The sequence below is a fragment of the Podarcis bocagei genome, assembly GCF_964188305.1.
Source record: "Podarcis bocagei genome assembly, chromosome: 4".
In the NCBI taxonomy this organism is placed as follows: Eukaryota; Metazoa; Chordata; class Lepidosauria; order Squamata; family Lacertidae; genus Podarcis; species Podarcis bocagei.
The window spans coordinates 64887310-64903321 of record NC_138128.1 but is presented as its reverse complement, the minus strand read 5'-3'; the positions used below and the strand labels follow the sequence as shown (position 1 = coordinate 64903321).

The following is a 16012-nucleotide window of genomic DNA, read 5'->3' as shown; positions in this document are numbered from 1 at the left end:
CAAAGGACACAGGTAATGAGTTCTCACATGTCATCCTGAGTCATATCGGCTAGGCATCCCGCTTAAGGGCTACAGCAAAGTTACAAGGGTGTCTCTACCTGACAGATCTTATTTTGAATATAGTGATCTTGTCTTGACTGAAAGGGACAAGCTTGAGTTCCTCAGTAAATGCACAAAGGGCACTTGGTTTAATCAAGACAGGATATGTTTGCCTGGATGGGATTTATTCACTCTCAAGAGTAGGATTCATGGCCAAACTATAGGCATTGTTTATGTTGGAATTGGCAAGGAGTTCTGGGGAATCAATTGGGTGTGTGCAATCTCCTGGGATGTGGGTGGCGCTGTGGGTTAAACCACAGAGCCTAGGACTTGCTGCTCAGAAGGTTGGCGGTTCAAATCCCCATGATGGGGTGAGTTCCCATTGCTCAGTCCTTGCTCCTGCCAACCTAGCAGTTCGAAAGCATGTCAAAGTGCAAGTAGATAAATAGGTACCGCTCCGGCTTAGTCATGCTGGCCACATGACCCTGAAGCTGTACGCCGGCTCCCTTGGCCAATAAAGTGAGATGAGCGCCACAACCCCAGAGTCGGTCACGACTGAACCTAATGGTCAGGGGCCCCTTTACCCTTTACCTTAATCTCCTGTCTATGACAGTGTGGTGGCTTGCACCATAATGGCTCACTCTCTCTGTTTAGCAAATGATCGTTGCTCAGAATACAGCCAGTAACCTAGTCCAGGGGTGACCAACTCCCAAGAGACTGTGATCTACTCACAGAATGAAAAACTGATAGTGATCTACCCCCTTTTTGGCATTCAGGTCAAAGTTGTTGAGCTTTTTTTAGACAGCCCTGGGTTTTGGGGGGGTCAAAGTTGTTGAACTTTTTTATGGAGGGGGAAAGCCCTGATTTTGGAGAGTTCACGCCTAACTTCAAAAGAGATAGAGGAATAGCCACTCACTAGCAGATCGCTGGGAAAACAAACAGCCTTGCTGAGTAAACTCCATCTTCCAATCTGCAGATGGTGCAACAATGGAGAGCAGAGTGATGGGGAGGGGCCAGATTATATTTTACCTATGCTAAAGAAAGGCAGCCAGCGATTGACCGCAATCTAATCTACCAGTGGATCGCGATCAACGTGTTTGATATCCCTGACCTAGTCTAAGGCCATGGTTCTCAACGGCTGTCCTGCACCACACTGATGTGACAGGAGAGGATGGCAAGTGTGGTGGGAAGATTCGAGGACAAATAAACACTTAAAATATTTCAGTGCAGTACAGTATAGTATCAAAATATTGTTTTTCATTTGCAGAATATGGATAGATATCTTCAAAATGAGAGCAAGAGCTTCAAGTGATACTGAGGACAGTCACAGCTGTGATCCAGAATCACTGTTCAAACAGAGTTCTCCATGGCATATTGTTGTGAACAAGGATTGGTTTCGGGCATGGACACAATTACAGCTGAAAACGAGCTACTCAGTGCAGAAAACTGGGTTCATTTACCTTCCTTAAACCTCAATAAATGCATCATTTCTATTTTACTATGTATTTTGTTGCTGTAAACTAAAAAAAACCCCAAACCTCAGAATTCATATAACTAGCCATGTTGGTTTTGTTTGATGTCCGTGCTGCAACCCTCCCTAGTGTACGACCCAAAATTCTGACTTGAGTTATGACTTACTGTATTATGTAGCAAGTGTTTTTCCTAATGTAACCACCCTTAATTGTATCACCATAATAACACTAAGAAGTAATCACAATGATACCACTTTACAGATTTAGAATGATACTAATTTGCCCAAGACTACTTGAAAAGGGAGAGCATAACATATGAACTTAACTTTGTATCAAGTTTATCAAGAGAATATTAAAAAGAACTTTCCTGGTACTTTCCAATATTGGGAAAACCACTAGTAATGTGCTTCGCTCCATATTGTTTTGTTTCATTTCATTTTTGCAGATGAAGCAACATATTGCACAATGTGCAACTTAAACTTCTTGAATTTTGGAACCTTTGATTCAGCAACCCTATAAGGCAGGAGTGGGGACCACTCGTCTTCTGTGAAGTCTTCCCTCACATAAAAATGAAGCTTAAAAACAGCCTCCTATGCTCTGAAAGCCTAATTGCCTTTTGATGGGAGGCTCTTCAAATATTACTGTGAGAGAGAGGGGGATATATGGGTTTGTATTGTGGGTGCACGTGTAGGAATGAATGTATATGGGCACTGCTCATGGGCGTAGCCAGAGATTTTGTTAGGAGGGGCAGGCTTTTGTTGGAAGGGATAGACTTTTGTTAAGGGGGTCAGAACCTCAGATTTGTATTGATTTGTATTGACTGGGGGGCAGCTGCCCCCTTCCCCTTTGGCTACACCCATGGCACTGCTATTTTTCTAGAAAAAGAGGTGCCAGAACTCGCCTTATTCTCTTTGAATGACAATGGTGCCCATGTTCCAGAACTGAATTCCGGCTGGAAAATCCCTATGAATGGGAACTATATATGAGAGGGAGAAGAATCCCACTCATTTTTTTGCATTGGCTTGACATACTAGCAACATGGGACATCCAGAAGGTTAGACACTAGTTAATGCAGCTCTTCCCCACTCCTATTAAAAAGTCAAATATCATGGTGAGACCATCACTCTTAGGTGGTCTACTGACTGAAAGAATACTATACTTTTCCATGTCTAAGACTAGGTTTTTTTCTTTAAAAATGATGCGAAAAAGTGGGGGTCGTCTTATCAACAGATAGTGCATAGGGTGGATGTTTGATTGGTTGCCGCCACAGCTGTTAGCAGCTATCAGGCGTGTTATTGGTTGCTGCATCAAGGGCTGGTGTTGACTGGCTAATGCTGCGGCAATTGGGCGGGCAATTGGTAGCTTCTGCTGGTGAGGGGACAGATGAGAGGCGGATTGAGCAGCACGTGTGGGTGAGCGATTTTCGACATTTTCCCCTAAAAAAAGCTCCACAACTCTGAGCCACCTCTCCCCATTTTCTTAAATTTGAGCCCCCCAAAATAGGGAGTGTCTTATACATGGGGGCGTCTTATACATGGAAAAATATGGTATGTCTTTCGAATGAATAGAATAACTGTACCTAAAATAAAGAGGATATAAAACAGCAGTACTATCAGCCACAAGTGGCCAGGTACCTAATGCTGAAACATATCCAATAAGTTCACTTTTATTACCAATAAAAGTGTAGTGATACATTTGATGTAGGTTCAGGTAACTGCCCTATAGATTGAAAGATCTAAAAGCATAGTTTAAAAGAAACTTAATAATGTGAAATACTGCTTTGCATCCTGCTGATATATAATATTCCAATTGCCAGGACTCATTTACACATTATTTTTAAAATGGAGAAAAATTATGAGGATTTTAATTGAGTAGCTCTATACAATGGCTCTATAAAAAAATAGAAGCTCACATTCACACACTGCTAATTAGACTATTTGAATATAATTCATAATAGAAACAACAAAACATTGAATATTCTGCACAGGATGTTCAACAAAAATTCACACATTGCAGTTGGTCTAAAGGGTGTCTGATCAGGGAGGCTAATGAATCAATGGAAACAATTACGCCACTAATTCAGCTCAAGAATAAAGAACATTTATGAACTACTAGGCTACAGACATCAGTTGGTAAGTTCATTATACCAGAAGACTAAATTAATTATTCCATCATGAGTTATTTTTATAGAAAATACCAAGTACATTTTATAGTTTGCTATAAAATTCAGACCCAAAATTAAAAGACGCCTGCTTCTTGGGAGAAAAGCAATGACAAACCTAGACAGCATCTTAAAAAGCAGAGACAACACCTTGCTAACAAAGGTCCATATAGTTAAAGCTATGGTTTTCCCAGTAGTGATGTATGGAAGTGAGTGCTAGACCATAAAGAAGGCTGATTGCCGAAGAATTGATGTTTTTGAATTATGGTGCTGGAGGAGACTCTTGAGAGTCCTATGGACTGCAAGAAGATCAAACCTATCCATTCTTAAGGAAATCAGCCCTGAGTGCTCACTGGAAGGACAGATCCTGAAGCTGAGGCTCCAATACTTTGGCCACCTCATGAGAAGAGAAGACTCCCTGGAAAAGACCCTGATGTTGGGAAAGATGGAGGGCACAAGGAGAAGGGGACGACAGAGGACAAGATGGTTGGACAGTGTTCTCGAAGCTACGAACATGAGTTTGACCAAACTGTGGGAGGCAGTGGAAGACAGGAGTGCCTGGCGTGCTCTGGTCCTCCTCCTCCAACAACAACAACAACAACAACAACAACAACAACAACAAAATAAAATTCAGAATTAGCCCTTGAACAAATTAAGAAAAAACTGAGTTTAAAAGAGCTGGTGCTTAGTGCAAACCACTACTTTTATCTGCCAAACAGTGTTTTGTTTTGTTTTGTTTCAGTACATAATGAAGGACTAATTTCTTGGAAGTCATTGTTAGTACAACAAAAAAAATCTGTACGTGATCCATACAGTGGTACCTCGGGTTAAGTACTTAATTCATTCCGGAGGTCCGTTTTTAACCTGAAACTGTTCTTAATCTGAAGCACCACTTTAGCTAATGGGGCCTCCCGCTGCTGCCGTGCCTCCGGATCACAATTTTTGTTCTCATCCTGAAGCAAAGTTCTTAACCCGAGGTACTATTTCTGGGTTAGCGGAGTCTGTAACCTGAAGCATATGTAACCTGAAGCGTATGTAACCCGAGGTACCACTGTATTAAAATATGTGGGGGCCAAAATCAAGGGAGGGGGGAACATATAGACATTCATTTTGGGGAATAATCAAAAATTCAAAATTTTATGAAACTCTTTGTGGTTATAGAAGCACAAGGTTGTTACATGGAAACTTCATTACTTACCTCAAATGTGTTACCAGTTTCATCAATCTCTGGTGGCACAAAGGTACCTTCTGGGTCATCTTTAAAAAGAAGCAGGGAGTAAGAAGTTAAAATAGAATACATTCAAGCAGAATGTTTCAAGAACAAAATTTTAAAAATCCTTCCAGTATCTATAGAGTAGATTCAACAGCTTTTGACTACTGAATTATATAAATGCAGCAATATGCATTGCCAAAAAAAATCACACAAAACAGATACAATTACTTCCTAATATTTCCTCTCTAAAAATGGCATTGTAAAGGTGTTCTGTATAACTCACTAGTAATTCTATTTAGGGAATTACTAATATCCCAAATAAGAGTGATAAAGACATACCTTATCATCGCATGTCCCTAATGGGAAAAAACAAACTGCAAACTATTTAATCCTTGTCATGTGCAGCTATCTTGAAGGTTAAAAGCCATCAATCCATTTCAAGGATGAAGAAGAAGGCTGACAGACTGATAGATTCTTACAGACTCCAGATCTTAAGATGCTGACTCTGGGCTCTTCTGGAAGATATTTCTAGCACATTCTGTCTTACAGGGTCAGAGAGACCTTGCATAAAGACAGACACAGGATCTTCCAGTTAATTTATTAGTATCTCCATAGTGAATTATCTCCCCAGCACAGAAGTGGCACACCTAAGGTACCACACTAGTTCATGGTCTGATCCTAGTCGCCCACCAGCACAACCTCAGAAACAAAGTATGGTCCAAAGTATACAATTACTCTGTTGGGTTTGTTTGATAACACAATACGAGCAAAGCAGTATCTACGCTTAAAATTGGAGCTCTATCAACCAGGGTGGGACTCATTTAGGAAAAAGAGTCTGATCAAAAGTATGGAGGCAATTTTCATGAATACTCTTAACTGCATAGGAAGATATTTCCCCCCCACCCATTCATAATTTGGGGAAAATTATAGTGAAAGAGGATCCAAGTGTTCACCTAGTGACATAGCCTTAGTCTCCACTTATGCCACATAAATCTTCAATTTCCAGAGATAATGATGATGATGATAATGACAACAGCGGACAGAAGGAACTAAGGCTGCAAGCAGGTTTGAAAAAGAACTTAACAGTCTCAGTTGCTAAGGGTAAATACACAGCAGGTGGGTAGGTGGTGAGCAATATCATGGGAGGAGTGTTTCCAGCTACCCCCTCTTTGCCCTTGGAAGCCTTATAAGCTGCTGCTGCAGGAGAGGGGCTGAGAGCAACATCATGGGAGGGGTGTTTTTAGGAGTGTGATGAATCTGTGAAACTGCCTTGTTATTTTTATTATTGGATGTTACATGTTGCTTAAGTAATCTTTTCATATTTATAGTACTAGAATGTGGCTGTTTGGTAAATTACTACTTTTGCTGTTGTTTTGCTATGTTAGTACGCTATTATTTTTGTTTCGCTATGTTCCGAAATTGCTACTGATACTGCTTTTCTACGTTATCATGAAATTGTTTTTGTAGTGTTTGTTTGAAATGCATGTGTTTCTTTGTTGCAAGCCGCTTTGAGCATGATTTTTGTGTGTGGAAAAGAACCATACAAACAAAATGAATGAAATATTTCTAGGTGCAAAACAGAAATGGGTGAATATTGCACCTAGGAACAGTAGCAAGTTCAACACTAGAGCACTTTGTTATCTGCAAGTTAAATTTAGGGTGAAATGGACAAATCAAGACAGAGACATCTCCTTTTAAACAAAAACATCCAAGGAGCAGTGCTTGAGGATTTCAGACTTGCTCAATTCATGCTTTAACAAATCACTCAATTGAGGCTACTGAATCATTGGAGAGAGGACACCATCCGTGCAATGCTATCCACAAATTCTGTTCTCTTGTCATTTCAACAATTACATCACAGTTAAATGCAATCTAGAAAGACATCATCAATGAACTTGAGAAGAGAACTGGAGATTTTGAAATTCTGACATGGTTGTTAAATAAATTAATATTTTTTAAGAAAGAGAGAAAGCAGAGAACAAATAGGTAGTAACAAGCTTGCTGAAGATCTCAAAGGCTTCAGCACTGAGTAAATCAGTTCAATTTGTTTAGCTTCAGTTCCTACCAACAACTATCAAAAAGTCTAAGACAGTCAACCTTTCACATTACAAGAAATTTCAAAACAGAATTCTGGTTGTATGCAAGCAAGGCCCCTTAGAATGTAAAGGTGCTGGACAGCTGTTTCAATGACCATATTTAGGCATGTCTAAGTTCTGACATCATATCTACTACATATGATGACCATCATATCTACTACTGTGGGCAAGAATCCCGTAAAAGAAATGGAGTGGCCCTCATAGTCAACAAAAGAGTGGCAAAAGCTGTATTGGGATGCAATCTCAAAAATGATAGAATGATCTCGATACGAATCCAAGGCAGACCTTTTAACATCACAGTAATCCAAGTTTATGCACCAACCACTGGTGCTGAAGAAACTGAAATTGACCAATTCTATGAAGACTTACAACACCTCATAGAATTGACACCAAAGAAGGATGTTCTTCTCATTATAGGGGATTGGAATGCTAAAGTAGGGAGTCAAGAGATAAAAGGAACAACTGGCAAGTTTGGCCTTGGAGTTCAAAACGAAGCAGGGCAAAGGCTAATAGAGTTCTGCCAAGAGAACAAGCTGGTCATCACAAACATTCTTTTCCAACAACACAAGAGACGACTCTACACATGGACATCACCAGATGGGCAGCATCAAAATCAGATTGATTATATTCTCTGCAGCCAAAGATGGAGAAGCTCTATACAGTCAGCAAAAACAAGACCTGGAGCGGACTGTGGCTCAGATCATCAGCTTCTTATAGCAAAATTCAAGCTTAAACTGAAGAAAGTAGGAAAAACCACTGGGCCGGCAAAATACAATCTAAGTCAAATCCCTTATGAATACACAGTGGAAGTGAGGAACAGGTTTAAGGATTTAGATTTGGTGGACAGAGTGCCTGAAGAACTATGGATGGGGGCTCGCAACATACAGGAGGCAGCAACGAAAACCATCCCAATGAAAAGGAAATGCAAGAAAGCAAAGTGGCTGTCCAACGAGGCCTTACAAATAGCGGAGGAGAGAAGGCAAGCAAAATGTGAGGGAGATAGTGAAAGATACAGGAAATTGAATGCAGATTTCCAAAAAATAGCAAGGAGAGACAAGAAGGCCTTCTCAAACGAGCAATGCAAAGAAATAGAGGAAAACAACAGAATGGGAAGAATCAGAGATCTGTTCAAGAAAATTGGAGATATGAAAGGGACATTTCGTACAAAAATTACCATAATAAAGTACAAAAGTGGTAAGGAGCTAACAGAAGCAAAAGACATCAAGAAGAGGTGGCAAGAATACACAGAGGAATTATACCAGAAAGATATGGATGGCTCGTACACCCCAGGTAGTGTGGTTGCTGACCTTGAGCCAGACATCCTGGAGAATGAAGTCAAATGGGCCTTAGAAAGCACTGCAAATAACAAGGCCAGTGGAAGTGATGGTATTCCAGCTGAACTACTTAAAATTTTAAACGATGTTGCTGTTAAGGTGCTACACTCAATATGCCAGCAAGTTTGGAAAACTCAGCAGTGGCCAGAGGATTGGAGAAGATCAGTCTACATCCCAATCCCAAAGAAGGGCAGTGGCAAAGAATGCTCCAACTACTACACAATTGCACTCATTTCACACGCTAGCAAGGTTATGCTTAAAATTCTACAAGGAAGGCTCAAGCAGTATATGGACCGAGAACTCCCAGAAGAGCAAGCTGGATTTAGAAGAGGCAGAGGAACCAGAGACCAAATTGCATACATGCGCTGGATTATGGAGAAAGCTGGAGAGTTCCAGAAAGACATCTACTTTTGCTTCATTAACTATGCAAAAGCCTTTGACTGTGTTGACCACAGCAAACTATGGCAAGTTCTTAAAGAAATGGGAGTGCCTGATCACCTCATCTGTCTCCTGAAAAATCTCTATGTGGGACAAGAAGCTACAGTTAGAACTGGATATGGAACAACTGATTGGTTCAAAATTGGGAAAGGGGTACGGCAAGGCTGTATATTGTCTCCCTGCTTATTTAACTTATATGCAGAATTCATCATGCGAAAGGCTGGGCTGGATGAATCCAAAGCCGGAATTAAGATCGCCAGAAGAAATATCAACAACCTCAGATATGCAGATGACATAACCTTGATGGCAGAAAGTGAGGAGGAATTAAATAACCTTTTAATGAGGGTGAAAGAGGAGAGCACAAAATATGGTCTGAAGCTCAACATCAAAAAAAACGAAGATCATGGCCACTGAGCCCATCACCTCCTGGCAAATAGAAGGGGAAGAAATGGAGGCAGTGAGAGATTTTACTTTCTTGGGCTCCATGATCACTGCAGATGGTGACAGCAGTCACAAAATTAAAAGACGCCTGCTCCTTGGGAGAAATGTGATGACAAACCTAGACAGCATCTTAAAAAGCAGAGCCATCACCTTGCCAACAAAGGTCCGTATAGTTAAAGCCATGGTTTTCCCAGTAGTGATGTATAGAAGTGAGAGCTGGACCATAAAGAAGGCTGATCGCCGAAGAATGGATGCTTTTGAATTATGGTGCTGGAGGAGACTCTTGAGAGTCCCATGGACTGCAAGAAGATCAAACGCATCCATTCTTAAGGAAATTAGCCCTGAGTGCTCACTGGAAGGACAGATCGTGAAGCTGAGGCTCCAATACTTTGGCCACCTCATGAGAAGAGAAGACTCCCTGGAAAAGACCCTGATGTTGGGAAAGATGGAGGGCACAAGGAGAAGGGGACGACAGAGGACGAGATGGTTGGACAGTGTTCTCGAAGCTACAAACATGAGTCTGACCAAACTGCGGGAGACAGTGGAAGACAGAAGTGCCTGGCGTGCTCTGGTCCATGGGGTCACGAAGAGTCGGACACGACTAAATGACTAAACAACAACAACAACAAGTTCTGACAAATCAGAAATGGCAATCTGAAATCCTCTCCACGCTAAGCTTTTCATCAAATGCAAAGTCCAAGAAAGGGCAAAGAGGAAAAACAAGACTGATGTCTTAGTTCAGGGTCTCCAGGATATTTATACAGCAGTCTTAGAATTAGTGAGGAAGTTGTACCTAGACAAATAAGAAAAACAAATGTGATAGGAGGAGGTCTTGACTTTGCAGGGGGGGGGGAGCAAAAATGGGACAAGTCCATACTACATTTCTCACACTTGTCCCAGATGTGGAAACTCTAGATAAGACTAAACCAACAACCAACACCATCTCCCTGCACTATTTTATGCTATTTTATGCTGAGTAAGGATGCTACCTCTTCCTCCTACCCACCCATCTCAGACATCCTCATATATAAAATGGCACATCAGTGAGAGAGGTTATATCTCCGTCCTATAGGAATTGTGGTCCTTCCAACATTGTTGGGATTCCAACGCCTATCAGCTTCAGTCAATATAGCCAATGGTTAGGGATAATAGAAGTTGCTTGCCAACAATATCAAGACAGCATAGGTTCCTCACCTGCAATCCTAACCAAGTCTACTCAGAAGTAGGTCCCACTGAATTCATTAGGGCTTACTCCCAAGTAACCAGTGCCAGGATTGCAACCTTGTTTGTCAGGAGTCCCAAAAACATTTAGAGAACACCTCTGATGACAGAGTAGACATAGTTGCCCCCACTACATATTTACTACAATGAGTTTTGAGATGCTGCTAGACAGATAATAAATCCATGCTGAAGCCATTAAATCTTGTATTGCAAGCTGCTAGACCCAATTTAAAGGTGCTTGAAAAAATACAAGACATGAAACTAAAACCAATGAGCTAATATAGTACAGCTTGACGGACAGTATGAAAAATTTACCAGTACATAAGCAAAGTTATATGCCCCATTTATCTTGTGTCACATAACCTGAGAAAGCTACTTTCTTAGAAATTACTGTTACTTGCCCAAGGCAGGTAGTGAATTTCAAGGCCAGCATAGTTACCCAGAATAAAAGGCAATACATCTTGCATCTGTGGTGGAGCCCTCAACTCTACTTCTGACTTGCCCATCTGCACAAGGCCTCAGAAGAGTAGAAGCTGGCTCTGATGTGCCTTCTCTTCCTCAGTTCCAAGCAGACAGGTTCCAGAGATCCATCCTTCCTCCAGTTGCTTACAGGCAGCTCCCCACATCACATTCATTTTTAACCCCATCTCTCCATATTTGCAAAGAGTCCTCACCTCCAAAACAGAGTATACTCTCTGTTGCTGGCTGGATGAGCATTTCAGGACACAATTATATTAACAGAACATTCCCAATTCCTCTCACATACTGGAGAACCATGTTTCCCCATCACCTCCACTTCCTCATAGGTTTCCTCTTGCCACATCGGAGGGATTAAATGTTACCCAGCTTTGCATCCAGCCTTCTTGTTTACCTCCAGGCTTCTTCTTCACAATGTTTGGAAATACTGAGGCAAGGCAACATTACTCTGATCATCTTAGCCAATAGTAGTTCAGCATACAGATTAATGGAATATGGAGATAGTTTGGAATTTAATTCTTAGCCATCATTATTTCCAACAAGTATGAGACCAATTCACTGGAGGGACAGTAAGTTGCATAAGGCTGTAACCTATTGTTTGTTAAAAAGTTTTTTTGCCAATGCCAGATACATCAGTTTTTACTAGGGCATCTCCTCCTCAGTTCCTCACATCCTCTCCTAGTTGTAAGACTCTCTTTAGATTTAAAGCACATTCAGACAAGTGTATGGCAGCAATCATCATGTAGATCCTTTGGAAGATATTGATTAGCCCAGTGAATCAAATCTAAAAGCTTATTAAAATTTGAATTGGAAACCTTTGTTCGACACTGTAACAACTAAATGAACATACAGTATTAGTTGATATATCCTAATTTAGCTTTACGTGGGCTGACACTCATCCTTGCATTAAGAAATTACAGTTTCCAATCTAATTAAAATCCATGTACAAGTCTGATGGAGAGAATATAATGTTTCACTACATCCTCTCAGCGTGAGTTTTTGCACTTTGCAACGAATTGCCTAGGAGCATAAATACTTACCACTGATCTGCTCCATGAAGCATACATTGCCATTGGTGTTAAAAGCCAAAGTGTCAGGAGTAATGCAAAGTGTCTGAAAGATTGCAGAATGGGCAATGCTCTTCAGAGACTGGCTACACTCCAAGCAAACAGCCCAGACATCTTCCTCAGTGAGACAGCTATCCCGCAGTGACAATACATCAGCAAGAGACACGTTCTCCTGCCAAGACATGAATTCATAAATTACTCCATATTTTTTTACATTACTTGTAGCCAATTGTGTCAAATATAATCTATAATACACAAACCCAACATGTTTCCAGCAAGTTTAAGGCTTTCTAGGACAAAAGATCTAAAAGACGCATGTCTCTTTCACACAGTGCACTTTTATGGTGACTTCCAGTTGTTCCATTCCTCTCCTGTTCTTCTTAATTCTCCCCCCTACTGTCTGTGGTGCTCTTTTTCTCTAGTTGAAGCTGTCTACAGATTCCAAAATGTGTTTCATCTGGAACAGTTGCTAAGGTGATTGTCAATGACACAGCACAGGGCTTGTGGGGCACAGCTATGAATGAGCAGCACAGGAAAAATGAAATAATTCCATCTCCTTCCCTTCCTCCAAATAGCTTGTTACTAATGAAAAATGCATGGAATTAACAATAATCCAAGATGAGAGATGTGTGTATTTATTTACTCATCTATGATGCTAAAAGAAAATGAGACACATTTATAAAAAATATTAAACCTTTCCTATATGTCCAAAGGTTCATGGGGAGGGGGAGGTAAATATTGCTACTATCACCTCACCTGGGGTGAGGTCCATGGGGTCACGAAGAGACGGACACGACTAAATGACTAAACAACAACACCTACTTTATGTTAATATCCAGTATTAACTTGATTGGTGCTCACAACGGTTACAGTATTTTACTTCTCAATGTAAGCAGTTCCAAAGTAGCTGTTTGTGACATTGCATGTACTTTGTCAACTACAAAAAATACTTCCTTATGAGCAAGCTAACAAACAGGTTTATCACTTGATTTCCCCCAAAAAAATGAATGCATGTTTTTTTTTAAAAAAAAAAAAAAATTCTCACACTGACATTCATTTTTCAAAGTTGCCTTTTGACATTTCTGGGTAAATACTTAGCTTAATATACTGGCCTTGGATACTGCCCTAACTCTTCTCTGCTTCATTAAAGCAAAATCTTTTACTAATGAGCAAACGATAAACCAAAGAATGCCTTGATCTGAATGAAAACCCACCTACTTCCAGTACAAGTGGAAGACCACATTTACATTCCTATGTGCTTTTTTTTGGCACATGTCTAGAGTTTGATGAACACATCTTGTTGCACTAAAGGCCTTTTATGGAAAGTAATAATACTGGCACTTTACTGAAGTATCTAAAATTCAGTTTCTCAAAGCACATGCCTTTGTATTAATATAGACTGGTAACATACACAGAAGGTAATTCAGCACAGTTTAAAAAGTGAAATTAGGCTTAGAATCAGAGAGTTGGAAGGGACCCTGATGATCATCTATACCAACCTCCTGCAATGGAGGAAAACACAGCTGTCCCATACAGGAATCAAGCCTGCAACCTTGGCATTATCAGCACCAGCTGAGCTATCTTCCATGACTTTGGAAAGATACCAATGTTTCAAACTGACCCTAAACTTGGGCACACTCCATCAGTGTAAGACCCGCTGACTTCTGTGAGAGTTAAGTTTCTGCTTATTTCTCCCACTAAAATCAATGGGATCAAAGGGGCAGCTGACTTTATGGGATTCAGCCCCCTTTGCTTAGAGGTCACAAGTCATCCTCTACCTTTATGAAGCAGCCAGGGATTTCAACGAGGCTTTTTCAGAACAAGATTTGCTAGGACTGCAACCTCTCTACGTACATTAAGGGATTAAACCCGCTTGATTCAATCTCTGTGTTTACTTAGCAACCATTGATTTCAATGAGGCTTTTTAAAAAAACCAAGCATGTTAGGACTGCAGCCTCTCTTTACCTACTTTAAAAAACTTGTTTAATAGATCTCCTTTGCAACTGACTGTACCAAGGTTCACTTTTTTGTGCTTTTGTTTTCTAAAAGGCATGTGGGGTAGTTTTCACTGAAAAGTGGACTGGGCTCAGCCAGTCGCCTTTATGGAGCAATTTTGACCAGTTGCTGCTGCTGCTGCCTATTCCCCGAAAGGTTAATAGCGGCCAACGGTTGTCAGGCCATGGAAATGCGGTACCTAGGTTACATTCCCACAACACGGGAGGGCAACAACCGCAGGTCAACCAGCGCCCATTATCCCCGGAGTGGCCTAGCAGGGGCGATTCCACCCTCCGCCCCGAGACAAGCGCCACACACAGAAAGCAGCCGAGCGGGGAGGGAAGCTGGAGCTGGAAGGCGCGCAGGGTGGAGGCGACCGTCCAGGGCAAGTTTGCGCGCGGCGCCCGGGCTGCTCTGTCCTCGCCTCGGGCCACGCTCACCTCGTCCTCCGAGAGCGCAGGCAAAGGCTCGAAGTCGCAGCCCGCCTCGTCCTCCGCCTGCTGCTGCTCCTCGGCAAAGTCGCCCATGGCTGCTTGCGCGCAGACGCCTCTCCGCCCGAGGAGAGGCCAGTCTAAAAAAGGACCAGAGCTTCGTCGCTCCTGGCGCAGCGCGCCCCGAAGTCAGGTCCGGACCGCGAGGCTTCCATGGAGAAGGGCTGCCCTGTGGCTCTGCTCGAACTTTTTTCTGTGCGCGTCTGTGTCGCGCCTTCCCGCCACCTTCTCAGCCACGCCGAGTTTGCAGCTCGGAGCCGCCGCCTCCCCGTCCTGTCCGACGAGAGAGCCGGCGGAGGAGACGAGCGCCCAGGGCAACAGACGCTGCTTCGCGCCTCGCCTTCGCCCACCAGGCGACGCCCCGCCTCTCTCCGGCCGGAGAGAAACACACACCCGCCCGCCCTCCCTTGGGATCGATTTGGAACGAAAGGAGGAAACGAAGAACTGGACGGGGAAGGGAGTGTTTTGTTTTTAAAGGAGAGGGAACGCCACGTGGAACGCAGCCCACTTTCTAAAGCTCAGAAGGCGCTGTACTTGAGCTACAATCCTAGATACATGCGCTAGAGACGAAGGCTATTTGAGGCAACCTAGGTTGGAGTCCAAAATCTGTAGAATACTAGGGATTAAGGTCTTATACGATCACCCTGTTATCTGAGGCAGTTTGGGCTCCAGTCCTAAATATACGTACTAGGAAGTGAAGCTGCAATCCTATACCTGGCTATTAAGTCCTTAGAAACAGAGAAGCGCGTGCTTAAGTAGGCATGCATGGGATTGCGCTCCGTTGATCTCAAGGGGGTTTAGCTTTTGGATAAAATTGCCTACAGCTGCACTGATAAGGACTGAATTATGTCCATACAAGTCTGGTCTTGCTCTTAGGCAGAGGGAGGCTGCAGCTTCGGGAGCCAATTCAGGTGTCAGGAAAGGGTAATTGTTATTAAATTTATCTTTTCTCTTGGTTTCAATGTATCTATGTGGGGTTTATTTGTCTTAAGTTTTTTGTGGGGGAGATCCCCCATCCTTAACCCAATAAATGAATGAATGTCAGACTCCAGCTAATATTTTCCCAGTCATCCTTCAGGGCATTAAAATAAAGTTCTGGGCTTCTTGCTCGCCTGTTTTATTTCAGTATGAAGTCTGATACAAATATGTACCCTAAGGTATAAGGCGTTAATAGGCAAGTTGCAACATTGTAGTGAGGCCTGCTTTCTGTAAAAGATCTGGCTGCAGCCTGCAAGGGAAGTTCTGCAGTGGTACCTCAAGTTACAAACACTTCAGGTTACAAACTCTGCTAACCTGGAAGAGTTACCTTGAGTTGAGAACTTTGCCCCAGGATGAGAACGGAAATCGTGTGCCAGTGGCACAGCAGCAGCAAGAGGCCCCATTAGTGAAAGCACGCCTCTAGTTAAGAACAGTTTCAGGTTAAGAATGGACCGCTGGAATGAATTAAGTTCGTAACTAGAGGCACCACTGCATTCTTAAATGTAAAAGCAGCAGCAGGAGGGAAGCCAAGCAACATCAGTTTCTGTGCCCTTGGCAGAGCCAACCTCATCAATGGCTAGGGATGCCC

The 16012-nt window shown here is 42.3% G+C and overlaps 1 protein-coding gene across 9 annotated transcripts in view; it reads right to left on the bottom strand.

Annotated features, from left to right (window-relative positions):
* Positions 1 to 15539, bottom strand: part of KNDC1 (kinase non-catalytic C-lobe domain containing 1) — an 80443-nt gene extending 64904 nt beyond the window's left edge. For 7 of the 9 annotated variants that reach the window (XR_014006960.1, XM_081189442.1, XM_081189444.1 and 4 more), the window contains exons 1-3: positions 14395 to 15539; positions 11933 to 12131; positions 4871 to 4929 (exon numbers count right to left, since the gene is read on the bottom strand). Coding sequence is in view for 7 of the 9 variants with exons in the window: in XM_081189442.1 (XP_081045568.1) it covers positions 4871 to 4929; positions 11933 to 12131; positions 14395 to 14481 (345 nt within the window). In the remaining 2 variants the exon portion in view is untranslated. Of the gene's footprint in view, positions 1 to 4870; positions 4930 to 11932; positions 12132 to 14394 lie in introns of those variants that run through there. The other 2 variants (XM_081189448.1, XM_081189445.1) reach the window with 2 other exon arrangements.
* Positions 15540 to 16012: the final 473 nt, after the last annotated feature.